Source organism: Plectropomus leopardus, chromosome 2 (assembly GCF_008729295.1).
Source record: "Plectropomus leopardus isolate mb chromosome 2, YSFRI_Pleo_2.0, whole genome shotgun sequence".
In the NCBI taxonomy this organism is placed as follows: domain Eukaryota; kingdom Metazoa; phylum Chordata; class Actinopteri; order Perciformes; family Serranidae; genus Plectropomus; species Plectropomus leopardus.
The window spans coordinates 7,915,269-7,930,500 of record NC_056464.1 but is presented as its reverse complement, the minus strand read 5'-3'; the positions used below and the strand labels follow the sequence as shown (position 1 = coordinate 7,930,500).

General features: G+C 41.0%; 1 protein-coding gene across 1 annotated transcript in view; it reads right to left on the bottom strand.

Annotated features, from left to right (window-relative positions):
• The window catches only part of LOC121952610 (solute carrier family 41 member 1-like), a 40,181-nt gene extending 29,039 nt beyond the window's left edge, over nt 1-11,142 (bottom strand). The window contains exons 1-7 of the mRNA XM_042499388.1: nt 9,634-11,142; nt 7,700-7,807; nt 6,243-6,314; nt 4,694-4,838; nt 4,412-4,558; nt 3,848-3,992; nt 3,588-3,667 (exon numbers count right to left, since the gene is read on the bottom strand). Coding sequence (XP_042355322.1) covers nt 3,588-3,667; nt 3,848-3,992; nt 4,412-4,558; nt 4,694-4,838; nt 6,243-6,314; nt 7,700-7,807; nt 9,634-9,828 — 892 coding nt within the window. The 5' untranslated portion in view covers nt 9,829-11,142. The remainder of the gene's footprint in view (nt 1-3,587; nt 3,668-3,847; nt 3,993-4,411; nt 4,559-4,693; nt 4,839-6,242; nt 6,315-7,699; nt 7,808-9,633) is intronic.
• Nucleotides 11,143-15,232: the final 4,090 nt, after the last annotated feature.

Sequence of the window (15,232 nt, the reverse complement as noted above, 5' to 3'; positions counted from 1 at the left end):
TATTCAGCAGTTATCCCTAATCACGCCATCCCAGGGGACTCTTTCTCTGAGGGCTTGGAACAGGCAGCGTAGATGTTGTGCCATATTCATTGTAACACTGCTCTCCCCTCAGGCCGAGTTCATTAGGAGCAGAACAAAACCTTTTGGCTTGCAGAGCTGTGAAGCACATGGATCATTTACACAAAACAGGGGAAGTGTTACTGGCAGTGGTGAAACAAGTAGCCTGCATTTACTCAAATGTTGAACTATAGTAGAAATTTGAAGTAGTTCTCTTAAATATCTCAATTTTCTGCTACTTTATGCCTCAATTCCCTTACATTTTACATTACTTTTTACTCCATTAAACAAATTATTACACTAAGTTTCTAAAACTGGCTTTGTAATAATGAACTACAGCACTGAAAATTCCTAATGTATTCATTAGTGAAAAGAACTCAAAGAACTTCATACTTGTTTTTGGATTTCTACTACAACAATTTACAAGCTTAAATGTACAAAAAACACATTATTTTTCTCATACTGTCTGCCTGAAAATACATTCTTCAGTTTTCAAAACACTGCAAAACAATCCTGTAACACCCACAAATGTAATAAACCACAAACGTAATACAAATCTGCAGCTTTTAATATAATAATCCCACAAACGTTATAGCTGTTGCTTACTACAAACATGAAATGAAATTTCCTGCAAATGTCCAGAAGAGACATCTATACTATGTCCAGAAAAGACATCTATACTACGTCTAAACTACCAAATTTAAGCATCTGAACACTTTTTCCACCACTGGTGTCTGGTCAACAGGCCAAAAGGGAAGAGCGCTGAATTGGAATGCAAATGCGCTTCCTGTACCGGGGTGGTAATACATGCAGGAGTCTTTGGCAGAGATGCTGTGCAAACGAAAGCCAGTGAATGCATAGTTAGCATTCTGATCAGGCTTGTGGTTCATGTAAAGACCATTGTTATAGCTCTCTACTTAGTATGCTGCTTTGTGGAAAACAAACTTCTGTCAGTGAAGATGTGGCCCCAAACGCCTCTCTAACCTTTTTTTTGATGGGGAGGGAGCTGCTCAACTTCAGCAGCACTTTAATGCCTCATGATTGATTAATTGCTCAAAATTGAGGCCCTTTAAAATAATAATGGGATTAGCTGCTGGGCGTCTACATGCTCTGACAATTTCCACATTACTTCAGTTGACATTATTGATAATAATGAAGCTAATTATGAAGCTTAAATATTATTCTTGAAAGATTAGGAGTGTTGAAACCATAACCCCAAATCCCAGATCTGCTTACTCATTCAGGAAAACATGTCGGTGTTCATTACTTTACTGAAAAGACGGGAAGAAATTACATGAATTGTTTTAGCTTCAATTGAGGGGATTAAATCCACAGTAATATTTATTTTAGTCAAAATCACCACCTAAAAATAAACCTTAATATAGGTCGTAATAAGCTGCTTGTACAAATGACCTCTGAGAACATATTCTGTGGGGAGCACAGTCTCTGAGGCACATTCAATCCTTAAAATTAAAATAAATTTAACATAATTTTATGCAGTGGGGAAAGAAGTAGTTAGGTGGTTAACTTTACTTATTAAGGAACAATAGTAAGATCACAAAAAGAATAGTAGAAATACTATTACAAAATATGTAAGTATTTCCCGAAAGAAATATACTTAAAGTATCAAAAGTAAAAGGTAGCCTGTCAGTGTTATATTATTATAGATTATAGAATTGTTTATACTGTTGCATGTAAGTATAAGAAGCATTTCAATTTTGGTTGAGATGCTAATGCTAGGTACATAATTATTATACTGTTATGAAGTTTAATCAACAGATATGCATTATATATAATGAAGGTATATAATTATATAATTATATAATATAAATGTGCTTGATTGCATTCTTCTACTGACTTTGTTTTACCTGTTAGGGCGAGGCAAGTCACCCAGTTGATTCCCATATCACAAAATTCCAAGCTTAGCCACATCCAATCTACACCTGAGGAAATCACCTGTGTGGGTGTGTGTGCAAAGCTCTAAATTTGCAATGTAACCAGTAACCACATTAAATGTACTGACTTGTCATCCAGCACCACCAACAGATCAGTGTTTCCACTTATCCTGTGAAACATCTCAGCACTTTCTTAAAGCTGGAGTGTAGGATGAGTGCACAAAAATGAGCGCCCATTACATTCAAGCCCTTGCCAAATTAGTTCACACAAAGCTGATCAAGGCCTAGTCCGTATGCACATGGATATATGTGAAAACATTGTTTTTTCTATACATTTTGGCTTTTTGTTAACATGCAACATTTTAGGTCTTTGAGAATGAACCCTTTGCAGTGTTATCTCCTTTGTGAGGCGTCGCAAATAAGGGGACATGTAATGTATCATATATAGTCAGACAGTAGTCATTTTCTGTAACCGCTTGTCCTCGTAAGGGTCGTGGGGGGGCTGGATCCAATCCCAGCTGTCATCGGGCAGAAGGCGGGGTACACCCTGGACAGGTCGCCGACACATATAGACAGACAACCCTACACGCTCACAGTCACACCTACAGACAATTTAGAGTCACCAATCAACCTGAGCTGCATGTCTTTGGACTGTGGGAGGAAGCCGGAGAACCAGGAGAGAACCCATGCAGACACGGGGAGAACATGCAAACTCCGCACAGAAGGGCCCCTGCACGCGGACCGAACCCCGTTCCAACCGGGTTTTGAACCAGGGACCCTCTTGCTGTGGGGCAACAGTGCTAACCACGACACCACCCTGTATCATATATATTAATTATAATATTAAATGTAAGAAAAATATAAGCACACAACACAAAATATAAGCACACAACACAAACCCACAAAATCTGTTATATAAACTAAAATGGAAACCTATATTATCCTTAATATACTGAACCTATACTAAGAATATATGTTTACTTAAGTGGCTCTTTCATCCATTGTGCGGGATTTATTAGCAGAAATGGAATTTAATATTGATAACTACATTGTTGTCATTAGTGTATCACAACCTGAAACTAAGAGCCCTTGTGTCCCATTCATATCTGCATAAGGATCAGGTCTACCATGTGGTTTCTATAGTAGCCCAGAGCAGACCATTCAAGTTTTAGCTTTGGCTGCCATAGATCTCCTGCACACTTGGAGAATTTTCAGTTGGCTGCAATCTACAACCTCACCACTAGATGTCACTAAATCCAACAAACTGGCCCTTTAATCGAATCTATTTTTTAATTTATTTATAAATAGTTGCTCTTCATTCTCATTATAACTGATATGGAACCAAATTATGACCATAAAGAATATAAGCAACTCGAAAATACATTGGTACATTTAATCACCATTCAGTACTCAGTGTTGTTGTTGTTGTTGTTGTTGTAGTATTTATGAACTCATATTCACAAAGATTTTTATCAGCCAATTTCAAGTTATTCCATTTCAAAAACTTGATTTTGAGCATATTTTTTTTAGAGTTCACAAATACAGATACAATGCTTTCACATCATAAATTAAATGGTTAAGGTTAAGTGTTCAGAAAGATAATGAAATGATGAAAATTTAAAGAAATTCACTCACCATTCATGACAGGAGTGAACACTGCCATCCCTTCAAAGTTCGGATTGCTCACTGTCTTATCCAGAATCAGACCGCCAATACTGGGAAGAAGACAAGGTATAGAACATAAGTCCGTGTGGGACACTAGTATAAAATAGAATCCTAAATTTACTGATTTATACAAAAGAAATCACATATATCAAAATATTTCAAAACAACTGTAGTCAGAGCAACAAGTTGCTGGACTCTCTGCTGCAGATAATGTCACAGGTAAGACTCACCTGCTGATGGACATGGCCAAAATGACTGGTTGCCAGCCTGACTTTAGGACCTCACTGATGGGCGGAGAGCGACTGGCAATAATGACCCATGCTGGGATAAGGAGGAGGAAGAGGCCACACACTGCAGGAGGCAGGTACCACATGTCTGGAAAGCAACAAAGCACAAAATACATCTGTAAAAATATTTGGTTACACTCTTCATGTAATAAAGAAAATGGTGTTTGAATGGAAATTACACTTTTGTCTTTGTCTTTTTAGAAAAGGGTGAACAGTGGAAAAGAGATTAAAGAGTGACAGAAATCAGGACCGTTTTACTGCTGCCTTCTGTCGGTACACTTCTGCTAGAATCAAAGTTTGACTATACTGCCCTCGTCTGGCCAAAATACTCCTTTATTACCACAATATTGTTGCTATGCAGTTGTGTAATTTTTTTGATCATCTTTTGCTCTTTTTCTACTTTAGAGACCTTTTTCAAACTACTGTCCATACATGTCGCTGTTGCAGACAAACCATGTACTGAAAGTGACTCATAGGTCTTTCTTGATGTAATGTGTGATCTCTGACCTCTGTAACAGAAGAAGAGGCTGCTGACGCCAGCAAGCAGAGACAGAGTGATGAGGTCTCCGAGGCTGGCAGCAATTGGAGTGGCCACATTATCTGGGTTGATGCCCACTCTCCTGGATCCAATAATCACTGCCACCATCACCACACCTGACAGAGCACAAGATGAAGGCTTTACAAAGAGGTTCAACAACGCACTAAGCTCATTAACTCTATTGTGCTCTATGTTGTACTCTGTATATTCTCAGCCATCATCCTCTGCGGCAGTCTGTGTCTTTGTCTGACCTAGAGACAGGGCCGCGATGAAAGCAGTGGTGACGCTGCTGGCACAGAGGACAGCAGCCTGGGTAACATCCACCCTCCCCCTGGTCAGGACCCCGAGACCCACTGCTGCAACAGCTGCTAGGAAGCCCACAACTGTGGCCTGGACCTGGGAATGAAGGAGACATGAGAGGGACGCTATTGATCAATCAAAAGTATATATCTCAATATAAGCCAATATACCCAGCTAGCATTTTTTGGTTCCAAAAACATTTTGAGAATGCAATCAATGCAATGATTTAGTAACATTTTCAGCGGCAAGTTTTTCGTAAAGTTAAGGCAAAAAATGTTTTAAAAGTTTTTTTGTTGTCAACATACCACATTACATTAAATTTCATTAAAAAAGGTCCATAATCTTAGTCCTCAATGACATGTTCTGAATGTTGCTTTGAAAATGTTCTTTCTTTGATAAACATGTAACATTGTGGGAACATTTTATAAAAAGAACGTTCTATGATCTGCCACCTCTCAACATCACCAAAACATCCTCAGAATGCTGCCGTTAAAACATTACGTCTTAGTCAGCATTTAGCCTTAAAGGAACATTATTTGAAACGATTAACATCCTTAAAACGTTCTTTCCAACGGAAAAATCCCACAGGCTTTTTGAGGAGGGAACCAGGGCAACACTCAATTCTGTGTCAGAAAAATACAGAAAATTTTATCGCTGGTTGCAGTAGTCTGTACATAAGTTAAACAAAAGAATGAATAACATTGTTTTGCAACCATAAAATTAGCTGAATTGATGGGGAGTTTCCTGTTTTGTTCCAACAGCCCAAAATTCCATAGCCCTGTTAGTCTGAAAAGTCCTGACAGCCAATTACCCCACAAACCAACATCCATTTGCCCCAATATCCTGTTTCTCCAAAAATACACACTCTCTGCAGTGAGACAACCGAATCACCAGAAAAAAATGTTTGCATTATACATTTCAGTAAACCATATGTATGTTATATTTGTCAACAATACTGCGGTGAATGTGTGGTTCAGGCACAGGCAAACACTCTTTTGATGGCAGAAAAGTCTCAAACACATCAAGCGAAGGCTTGGTAAAAACATCGGATCAGTGCCTCAAAAGTGGCTGGGAAGTGATACTAACTGCAGGTAGTCTATATTTTTGGAAAAACGGCATCAGCACAATGGCCATATGTATTTGGGATAATGGGCTGACAGAAGAATTGGCTTTCGGATATTGGGCTTTTGGTGAAAATCTAACCCTATATGCATTTTGCTGCACAACATCTAGTTACCTAAATAAAAAGTATTAGCAGGCAATAGAAGAATCGCCCCAATTTGTTAATTTTACGATCCCATATCGTAAAGCTACAATTTGGAAACCATCTCTAACTGTCATCTTGTGTGTTTAATTGGCTGAGATGCATTAGCGTAGTGAGAGAAGAATCTTATCACACCAGCAAAGCTTCTTGAACTAAATTGAATTGTCTTGAAGCCAGCGGAATGATGGAGTGTGTTATTAATAGGATGGAGAGTGTGTGGCGGAGCAGTGTGTCACCTGAATTAGAGCGAGATTACACAACACCATCCTCCACTGCTGCTGAGCTTCATCCATCTGCCCTGTGTTGGCCTGCAGATGGAAACACAATTTTTCAATCATATGGCACTGAGAAAGACCTCAAAGTTGTTTTCAAGTGTCAAGGTGCAAATATAAAACAAACAACATGTCAACATCATGACAGAGTTACCCTGAAAAATGGCCTGATTGGTCAACAGTCTGCATAGCTAATGAGTCATTATCACTTGGACTGTAGTCAGGAGGTTACTCATTGAGTGACTTATAATTATGATAATTATTATAGATGGATGCCAAGGTTAAGGCTCTTGCTCCCCAAAGCATATTTCTCTGAGTTTTGTGTGGATCTGGCTTCAAACAGGGTTCCACACATTTTTAATCGACAAAATTCCAAAGCTTTTCAAGGACCTTTTTTTTTCTTATCCCACTTGCGCAGGGTTTTCAAACACAGAGAGACAGTGGAGAACATTAAGATAAAAAAATGGAGACACCTACATGATGGTAAACAAATAGAGCTTCATTAGGTCGACAGCTACAGAAAATAAATTTGCAATTATGTTACATTATACATGGTAGGTTATCCAGAGAAGATTGCTGCAACAATTTCATTACACACAACAAAATTACATGCCTTTTTCAAAACTTTTTCTTACTAATTCTATGACTTTTCCAGGCCTGGGACATGTTTTTGTGAATTTCCATGACTTTTCCAGATTTTCCATGACGGTGGGAACCTTGTTGGAAATTTGCTAATGTTAGACAGCTGGCAGACAGAATGGTAGCATGACAAGTGCATATTAATCAATACCTGTTACATATGCACACAATCAGTTCAGTCTGTAGGAAGATGGTGGCCAGCGTGTGCCACATTTCCATATAAAAACAACCAAAAATTTTCAATATCACAGTTCAGGCTGTTCTCATGCAATGTTCATGGTATGTATAAATTTTAAAAGTAATGCACCCAAATTCCTAACCTACCTAAAACCCATAACCTACCTTATCATCAGCCAGTAATTGGTACATAAAGATGTGATTGGGAAGGCTGCAATCACACTACAAACACGTGATCAATGCGCTGACGGGAGTAAAGAAGGAAGTAGTGATCGTGTCTTGTATGGAAATAAGATATTTTAAGGTACGACGTCACATTATGTCAAGTATGTAACTTTATGTTACAGTGCCTAACCATGTTTCTTTTCCTAAACCTAACCTAGGTAACTTTACTTCAAGTACATACCTAGGCAATACCCAACAATGATTCTTTTCCTAAAATTAGGGAGAGGTACTAATTCATTGGCCGCTAATTCATTTGATATCATACAAACCACTGTACGTGTGTAGGCTACATTGTATCCAATTGTCATCATCTCTTTTTACGTGCAGGTGAGTGTGTGTGTGTGTGTGTGTGTGTTCTCTGTGACTGTGTTTGCACTCACTGCTGTTGACAGTCTGGATGCCAATGTCATCTCAAGATTCCCCTTCAGTCCCACCAGGGCCGGCACCAAGATAAACACCTCCGAGATCTCCTTGAACACCTCCCAGTGCTGAAAAACACCACAGTGATCCCAACGAGCTCTACATATGCAGCCCACATTTTAAATATATCAGAGTAAAACTAAGTAGTATTACACAGCGGGGCTGTCACCAGATAAAATGTAATGACAGGTTATTTGCACAAGTTCCCAGCGCAAAATCATATTGTCAATCAAGACCTCATGAGTGTCATACTTCTATTTAAAAAGCATATCTTTTGTCAGGCTTTGTGACCTATTATTTGTTACAAGGCTATACATAGTAAGTGTCTAGAATCCAAATGCCTAATCGTGTTTCTTACCACCCCTCACATGTGGCACAGAATTAAGACATTCTGAACTGTTCGACCAGCGAGTATTGACTGATTTGATAAGTGCTTGTATTTCCATGCTCTGTCTCCCATGAAACTTGATCTTTCATCACATTATACTTCAACTATAGCAGTTGGTGAACCTGCTGCATAATTCATGGTGTCAGTCATGTCAAGCTGCTGGTGAGATATTTACAAGAGGTTAAACAGGGAGCCGCTATTAGGTGGCATTGTTCTATCTGACAAGGCTTCTGATACTGCTGTCTGCCTGGCTCTGTCCCGTACATTGTGTTCTGTTGATTGCCTGCACAAGTACACTAGCCTTTCGGACATATCTTGTCTAAAGGCCACATATTATCAGACATGAACATTTGTCTGTATTGTAGTTTTTAGCCAGAGGATGCTTGGCAGATTGTCTAATTGTCTTTTAAATTTGTTATTTTGGCAAGGAGAGCTCAATAGATAGAAATGGTCTATTTTTTGCAGACAGCATTCTTTTTTGTAATCTCTGTTGTATTTCTAACATGCTTTTGTTTGTTGTTTGCAAGGATCCTTGATAAATAGATGAGAAATGTGTTACGTATCACATTCATCCTCTGTCGCACTCCGTCTACCTCTGTGAGTCATGAAACATAAAACAACACGGTGTTCAGAATTAAATACACCTGTCTTAATATGAGGGGTGGAAGCAACAAAAATGACAATGTATTTGCTTTGTAAAGATCGGTGTTTGGTGTAACGACAAAGTAACGCTGCATTATAAGGTAACATTACAAAGTAATGCATTGCATTTATCAGTAATACAAGCAAGCTAAGGTTAGTCAGCTAGCTGTGGCTTTGCAACACTGGATCTGGTTACTTTGTAAGAAGATAAAGCTTGTTTGACTTGCTTTTACTGATTGCGATTTTATTTATTCTGTATGGTTTTTACTGACTTTAATTGACTTTGCTTTTGTTTCTGTTAAGCGCCTTTGAGTATTGTAAAAAGTGCTCTATAAATAAAAAGCATTATTATTATTATTATAAGTTATCACGTATGTTACAATGAGCTGACATTTTCCACTCAAGGCACTTTTTTCACATCAGTTTTTCCTCCACGATTTTTTTTCAGCACCAAGGACAAGAATTTGATCAATTTACTGTTCATTAGATCAAAAATGAGCCTGACTCCCTGCCACGAGGACAATACTTTAGCGCGCCAAGAGGGGTTGGCAGTGTGGGAGATTGATGGAATAATGCAATTTAAATTATATTCAATATGTGTTACGTTACAATCTGCTTACTTATTGGCAATAAACATGTAAAAAACAATTAAGAAGTGTAAAAGTTACCTACATAACCTTTAGATTAATTACATATCAATCTATTTTCCAATTCACATACATTTTCATCAGTTAACTTGTGTTACTTCTACCCCTCATGGTCAAGCATTTAGTGTTACAGGCCCAAACAACAAAAGACTCAAAAAATGAATGTCAGTGCCATCTCACACACAGAGACACACTTTGGAGCACTTTTTTTCCATACTTGCACTACATCCATGACCATCCCAGCCGCCACCAATCCCAGACCGGACACCAGGTATGGGAGCAGGATCTGGGTTGCGATGCTCCACGAGCTCTCCAACAGTAAGCCATGGGCTGAGCGGGTCAGTTTGCATGTGAAGCCCCTTAGCTTCTTCCCTTCAAAACGCAGCTCCAGAGTAAGATGGGTCACCACCATGGCTGATCCCTGTTAACCCATCCCTGCCTGTTGTAGTGTTGTTAGGGAAGGACCACAAAAATGAGCTCCCAAGCTTTTTGCTGTATCAGTCAAGCTGATTTGAGAAGAATGAAGTGATTCATTTCAACAGAGGGATCACTAATGAGTCAGTTGACAGTTTCCAAGTTGTCTTCAGCTCACCCCAGGCTCTTTCAAAAGTCACAGCTGATGGTTCTTTGCTGGAAACCAGTTTCCACAAAGTAGTTTTGAGTAGTTTCGCAAATAAACGAGACAAAGATGGATTCAACAGGCTTGTATTGCCCTTCACCTGTCACTCCGGCTCTGGTAGGGCAGCAACATAAGTACTTTTGCAAATGGTGGACCAGGCGGAGGAAGCTTTCATCCACTTGCATGGCATACACACACATATTAACACACACACTCACGGGTCCACTTGACAGCCAATCTGTGAGGCCTCCTCTGACACTCTGCTCCTGACAGACCTCCACACACACATACACACTCACTACAGACACACACACACACACACTATCTCTCTCTCTTCATGCCTCACTCTTCAGAAGCCGAGAGGCCGAGGTGGAGCGCTGGAAGCCTGGTCTCTCACGGGGCCTGAAGAGTGTCCAGGTCCTGTGGGACAAGGACATCCAAAAGGCCAGCAGCTTCTTTTCAGCCCTCCTGTGCTGCCGTTCCTTTTCCTCCCTCTCCCTCCACACCTCCTTCTCTTTGTCCTCGCCACTGTGCTGGTGCCCCGTGTGAGCTTGACCACTCTGATGCCCCTTCCTCATTTTGATCAGGGGAGCGCAGGGATGTCCGTCCAGGCTGCGGGCTGAGTGAAGTGACGCTGATGGACGGTAAGGATTGTCTGAAGAGACACGGAGACTGTCGTGTCGTTGCCAGGGCTTCCCTCTGATTCCAGACGAATAGATGAGTCGTGACGGCGTTGTGTGATGAAGGGAGGGACAAGACAGAGGACAGTGTGTGAGTGTGTGAGGGGAAGATGCTGGCGATATCTGTATGAGCAAAGTGACGAGACTGACTCCTTTTTCTTCAGTTTTCTTATTTCTTCTGGTTTCTTTTGAGATCAGTCCAGACTGAGGATACTGCAGTTGTGCTCTCCCCCTCTTTGATAGCTCCTCCTTTCCCCGCTCTCGATGTCCTCACTATAAGAGGGTGACGCACTCTGAGCAGCAGCAGGTGCTGTACCTGTCACAAACACGTGGTGCTGCTGCTGCCTGGGAAGGACACAGTTTTATCGTCCTCGATTGGAGGAGACACACAGGCTGCCGTGCACCGTTGTCTGCGGGACCTCTTCACTCTGTCACAATGTATTACGTCACTCATTTGTCTGTTTTTGTCTTTTTGTCAGTTTGCCAAGGTCTGGCACGGAGATAAAAATCAATTGCCTCTAAATGCATCTAAAGTGCTATTTAGCTGTGAAAGACACACAGAATTAAATTTAGTTTTTGGACTCTTCTCACTAATTTCTTCACGCTATATATTGTAAAACATGGAAGAAACAAAGCAGAATACTCAGTAAGACATTGTCCATACACACACATACACACAAGGACAGTGATTCAGCTGAAAAATGTCCTTGAGACATGGCTTGGAGTGGGTGCTCCCTCTGCAGCTCCCCCTTCTGACTTCTGGCTGTAATTTGTATTGTGAAGCAACAGCTGTGAAAGATGGAGTAGTTGCTAGAGGTTTATGGTGTTTGAGTAAAGGAGTTAAATCACTCACATGCAGGCAGAAACTGAACTCAGGCCACCACAGTTTAGTGAGGTACCCATAACAGCTTTTTCTAATTCCTCAACCTGTCATTACTTTTCATAAAATGCTTACAATGGCCTCTGTCCAAAAACAGTGGCAGCTACAGCTTCTGTCAACACGTCTCAATGTCAGCAATGATTCACTGCGGCTCGGCCTGAGTAAGTGTTGAATATGACATTACCAAAAACAAGGAAGTGATTCCATTTGTTGCCTTCTATCCAAGTTTGTGTCCTGTTTTTCATCAGACACAAAAGAGCCCCAAAGTTTTCTATATTTAATACATTTAAATATGATAAACTGTCATATGAATAAATTGCATAAAATACACGAATGAAAGAAATTACCCCTCAATTCATTTAAAATTGTAATTTTCATTTTCATAATAAGAATTATAATTTCAAAATGCCCTTTTATAAAAATCCTTTATTTATTTAATTAAGGCATCTTTCTCTATAATGTCACTTTTAACTTCTTAAGCATTATTAAACTTTATGGTGTGGTATTACTGAAGTTAATAATAAGTAGATTACTTTCTGCTTACGAGGTCATAGATACCAGATGAGGGGGTGAACACAGTAAACAACCCCCAAATAAGCGCACCACTACACCTTCCCCAATTAGTGTCATTAGTCCTTCCAGCTCCTCAGTTTTTCTCAGCCAATCAGCTCCCTACATGCTCTTATACCTCATCACCTTATTCACCTCACCTGGGGCCTCATGTACAAAGACTTGCGTGGATTTCCTACTGAAACATGGCGTACGCTCAAATCCAGAAAACGTCGTACGCACAAAAAAATCCTGATGTATGAATCTGGGCGCACGCATGAATCCAAGCACATTCCCTTTGTACATCCCAATCAGCGTGGAATTGAGCGCACATGTTGGAGTACCCGACCACTCCCTGTCCACGCCCCCATTTAAATACGCAAATCATATTTAAATAAGCCCTGCACCTGAGATTCCCCTCTCTGCACGATCAGAAAATAAGAAACAAAAGATGAGTAAGACGGGATTTTAAGCTTCCATTCATTAAGTTTATACACTTACACGGATCACACACTATTGTTGCAAATTAGTGCAGAAGTGCGCCGGGGAGAAGGTGAGGCTGATAAGTCTTTATGCACACTTTACGCACGGGGTTATTAACATGAGTACGTTGCGCACAGTGACAAATAGGGGCTTGTTAGAAAGATCTGAAACTGTAGTTTAACCAGTAAAACACAGCAAGTCACTAACTCTAACCGCTGTAATGATGCGGTGAAGACGGGATATGATTTGGGGGCGCACATGCTCAATGCGCATCACAGGGACTAATATTAGGACAATTACACGACAAATTTATTTACCAAGAAGCCACCCATCGCGCACAGTGCCAGCTTGTAGTCTGTTCCCAACCATGCTGTTACTCAGAATGCGTGAATCGTGCGTTGAACCAGGCCACCTCGCCACAATGTTGGTTAACTGCATTTGCGCATCACATATGATCTGTACATTGATGGAATGAAAGTGTTTCCTGTTCACGTATACAAATTCATCATGTGACGGCGCTTTTATAGCAATGTGTGTGCAGTCGATAGCTCCGATTACATTAGGAAAACCGTCTCTCGCTGCAAATTGCGCTTTAATGTTGACCTGTTCAGCTGCATGGTATGGGAATTTGATATATCTGGCTGACATGCGGATAATTCCGTCCCATACGGCTGGCATGGCTCGGCTGAGGGTCGACTGGCACAGTCCCGATCGGTCGGCCAGCTCCCTCTGGAATGCCCCGGTTGCCAGGAACCCCAGTGTGGTCAGCACCTGTATGGGCACAGGCAGCGCATGGCTCCTGGCTGTGTTGCGCTCCAAGGCCGGCCGCAGCTCTGCGTACAGTCCCACGAGGATTGCCCTCGGGAACCTAAAGCGGCTGATGAGCCAGTCGTCATCGTGTGCCAGTACATCGTCTCTGTCTCGAAACACACGCTCTCTTCTAATTGCACCATTTGCAATGTCCTCTAATGCTGCTAAAGCTGCCATTGTTTTCAGCGGTACTTTTTGCACCACTTTGCGCACGCTTTTATATCCACTCATGTAATTGGAGACACGTATGTTTGTGTGTGTGTGTGTTAATTGTTCACTGGTGTTAATTGTTCATGTGTCTCTGATGTGCACATCATTAAGTCATCATTCAGAGGACGGATTGGTTACACGTGTTTATTTTATGTTTCCCAGGATCACCTCTGAGTGTCGCCAAAGTATCAACGGCTGTAGAAACGTGCGTACGCCAGCTATGAAGTTGGCGTGAGGCACCGCACATTTCCACGGTCATTTCACTCTTGATACATCTGAACTTTGCCGTGAGAAAGAGCGTACGCCACGTTTTTGTGCGTACGCACCCTTTGTACATGAGGCCCCTGAGCTTCTCTGCCCTTTTTCTCCACCTGCACTTCATCCCCTCATCAGTCTAGTTTTTATTTTAAGTCCTGGTTTTCAGTTCAGTCTTTCTTGGATCCTTGATTGGGTCATGTGATGTTCAGTTAAACTGATCTTTTTAAGTTCCTATTCCCGGCCATCTCCTGCACTTGGGTCCACATCCTTCGCATGACACAAAAAGTTGCATTCTACGCTTAAATTAACTTGTAAATTCATGTTTAGCTGTAATTTATTGCCACGACCTGTTGTTCCCATGGGGCAAAGTCACTTTTTAGATGGCATTAGGTCAATGTGACCTCCAAATCCCATCCACCACAGCTCAGTCTATTCACCTCAGAGAGATATGAGAGCCAGAGAGACACCCAGGTGGAATAGTTATGTGCTAATATTCCTATTATTAGGTTCTTTTTAGGTCCACTCTTTAGAAATAATCTAAGAACACTTTTCCACTTCATCAGTTATAGCATACACTGAGATGAACTTAAAACAAATCTTATTCGATGTTTTTTTGGAGATAACTATGTTGTAGTCCAGTGTACATATCATGTGTAGTCTGCTGGTGTCACAGAGCTGTGTGGTTGAACATCAGTGTGTCACTGACCTGCACATGGTCCAGCAGCATGCCGGCCGTCACCATGCCCAGTCCGGCCAGCAGGTATGAGGGCAGCACCTGAAGGAATGTGGCCGTGGATGACTCTCTGGAGGAAATGTGAAGCTTCTGCTCCTCCGTCTCGTCAGGACAGCTCCTGTTGATGAGAGTCATGTCTGGTCTGCACCGCTGCCAACTTTCTGAGCTCATTTAAACCAAACTGCTGCCAACTAGAAGAGCACAACACTGTTTGTCTTTCAGTTTGTCAGCCTGCCCTGTCCTGTGTTATCTACCTGCATGGTCACCCACGTGCTTGATATGTCAAAGACAATACTATGATATTATACTGTACATCTGATTACTGATGATAGTTTAGGACTCATCTGTATCCTCTGTATTTTTGCTTTTTTTCACCATTTGACAGAATGAGCTGAGAATGAAGGAGAAATGCCTATGGGTCATAAAACTCCTCTGCTGTTTTCTGTGAAACTAGAGAACTGGAAGCAGTTAGAACATACTAGACCTGTCGGAGTTTTCCCTGAGACTTTTCCAATTCAGAATGACTTGATGAGATCACTTTGCACTCTGTTCATGCAGAGCTACACAATGTCTCGAGGGTTTAAAATTGTTAAT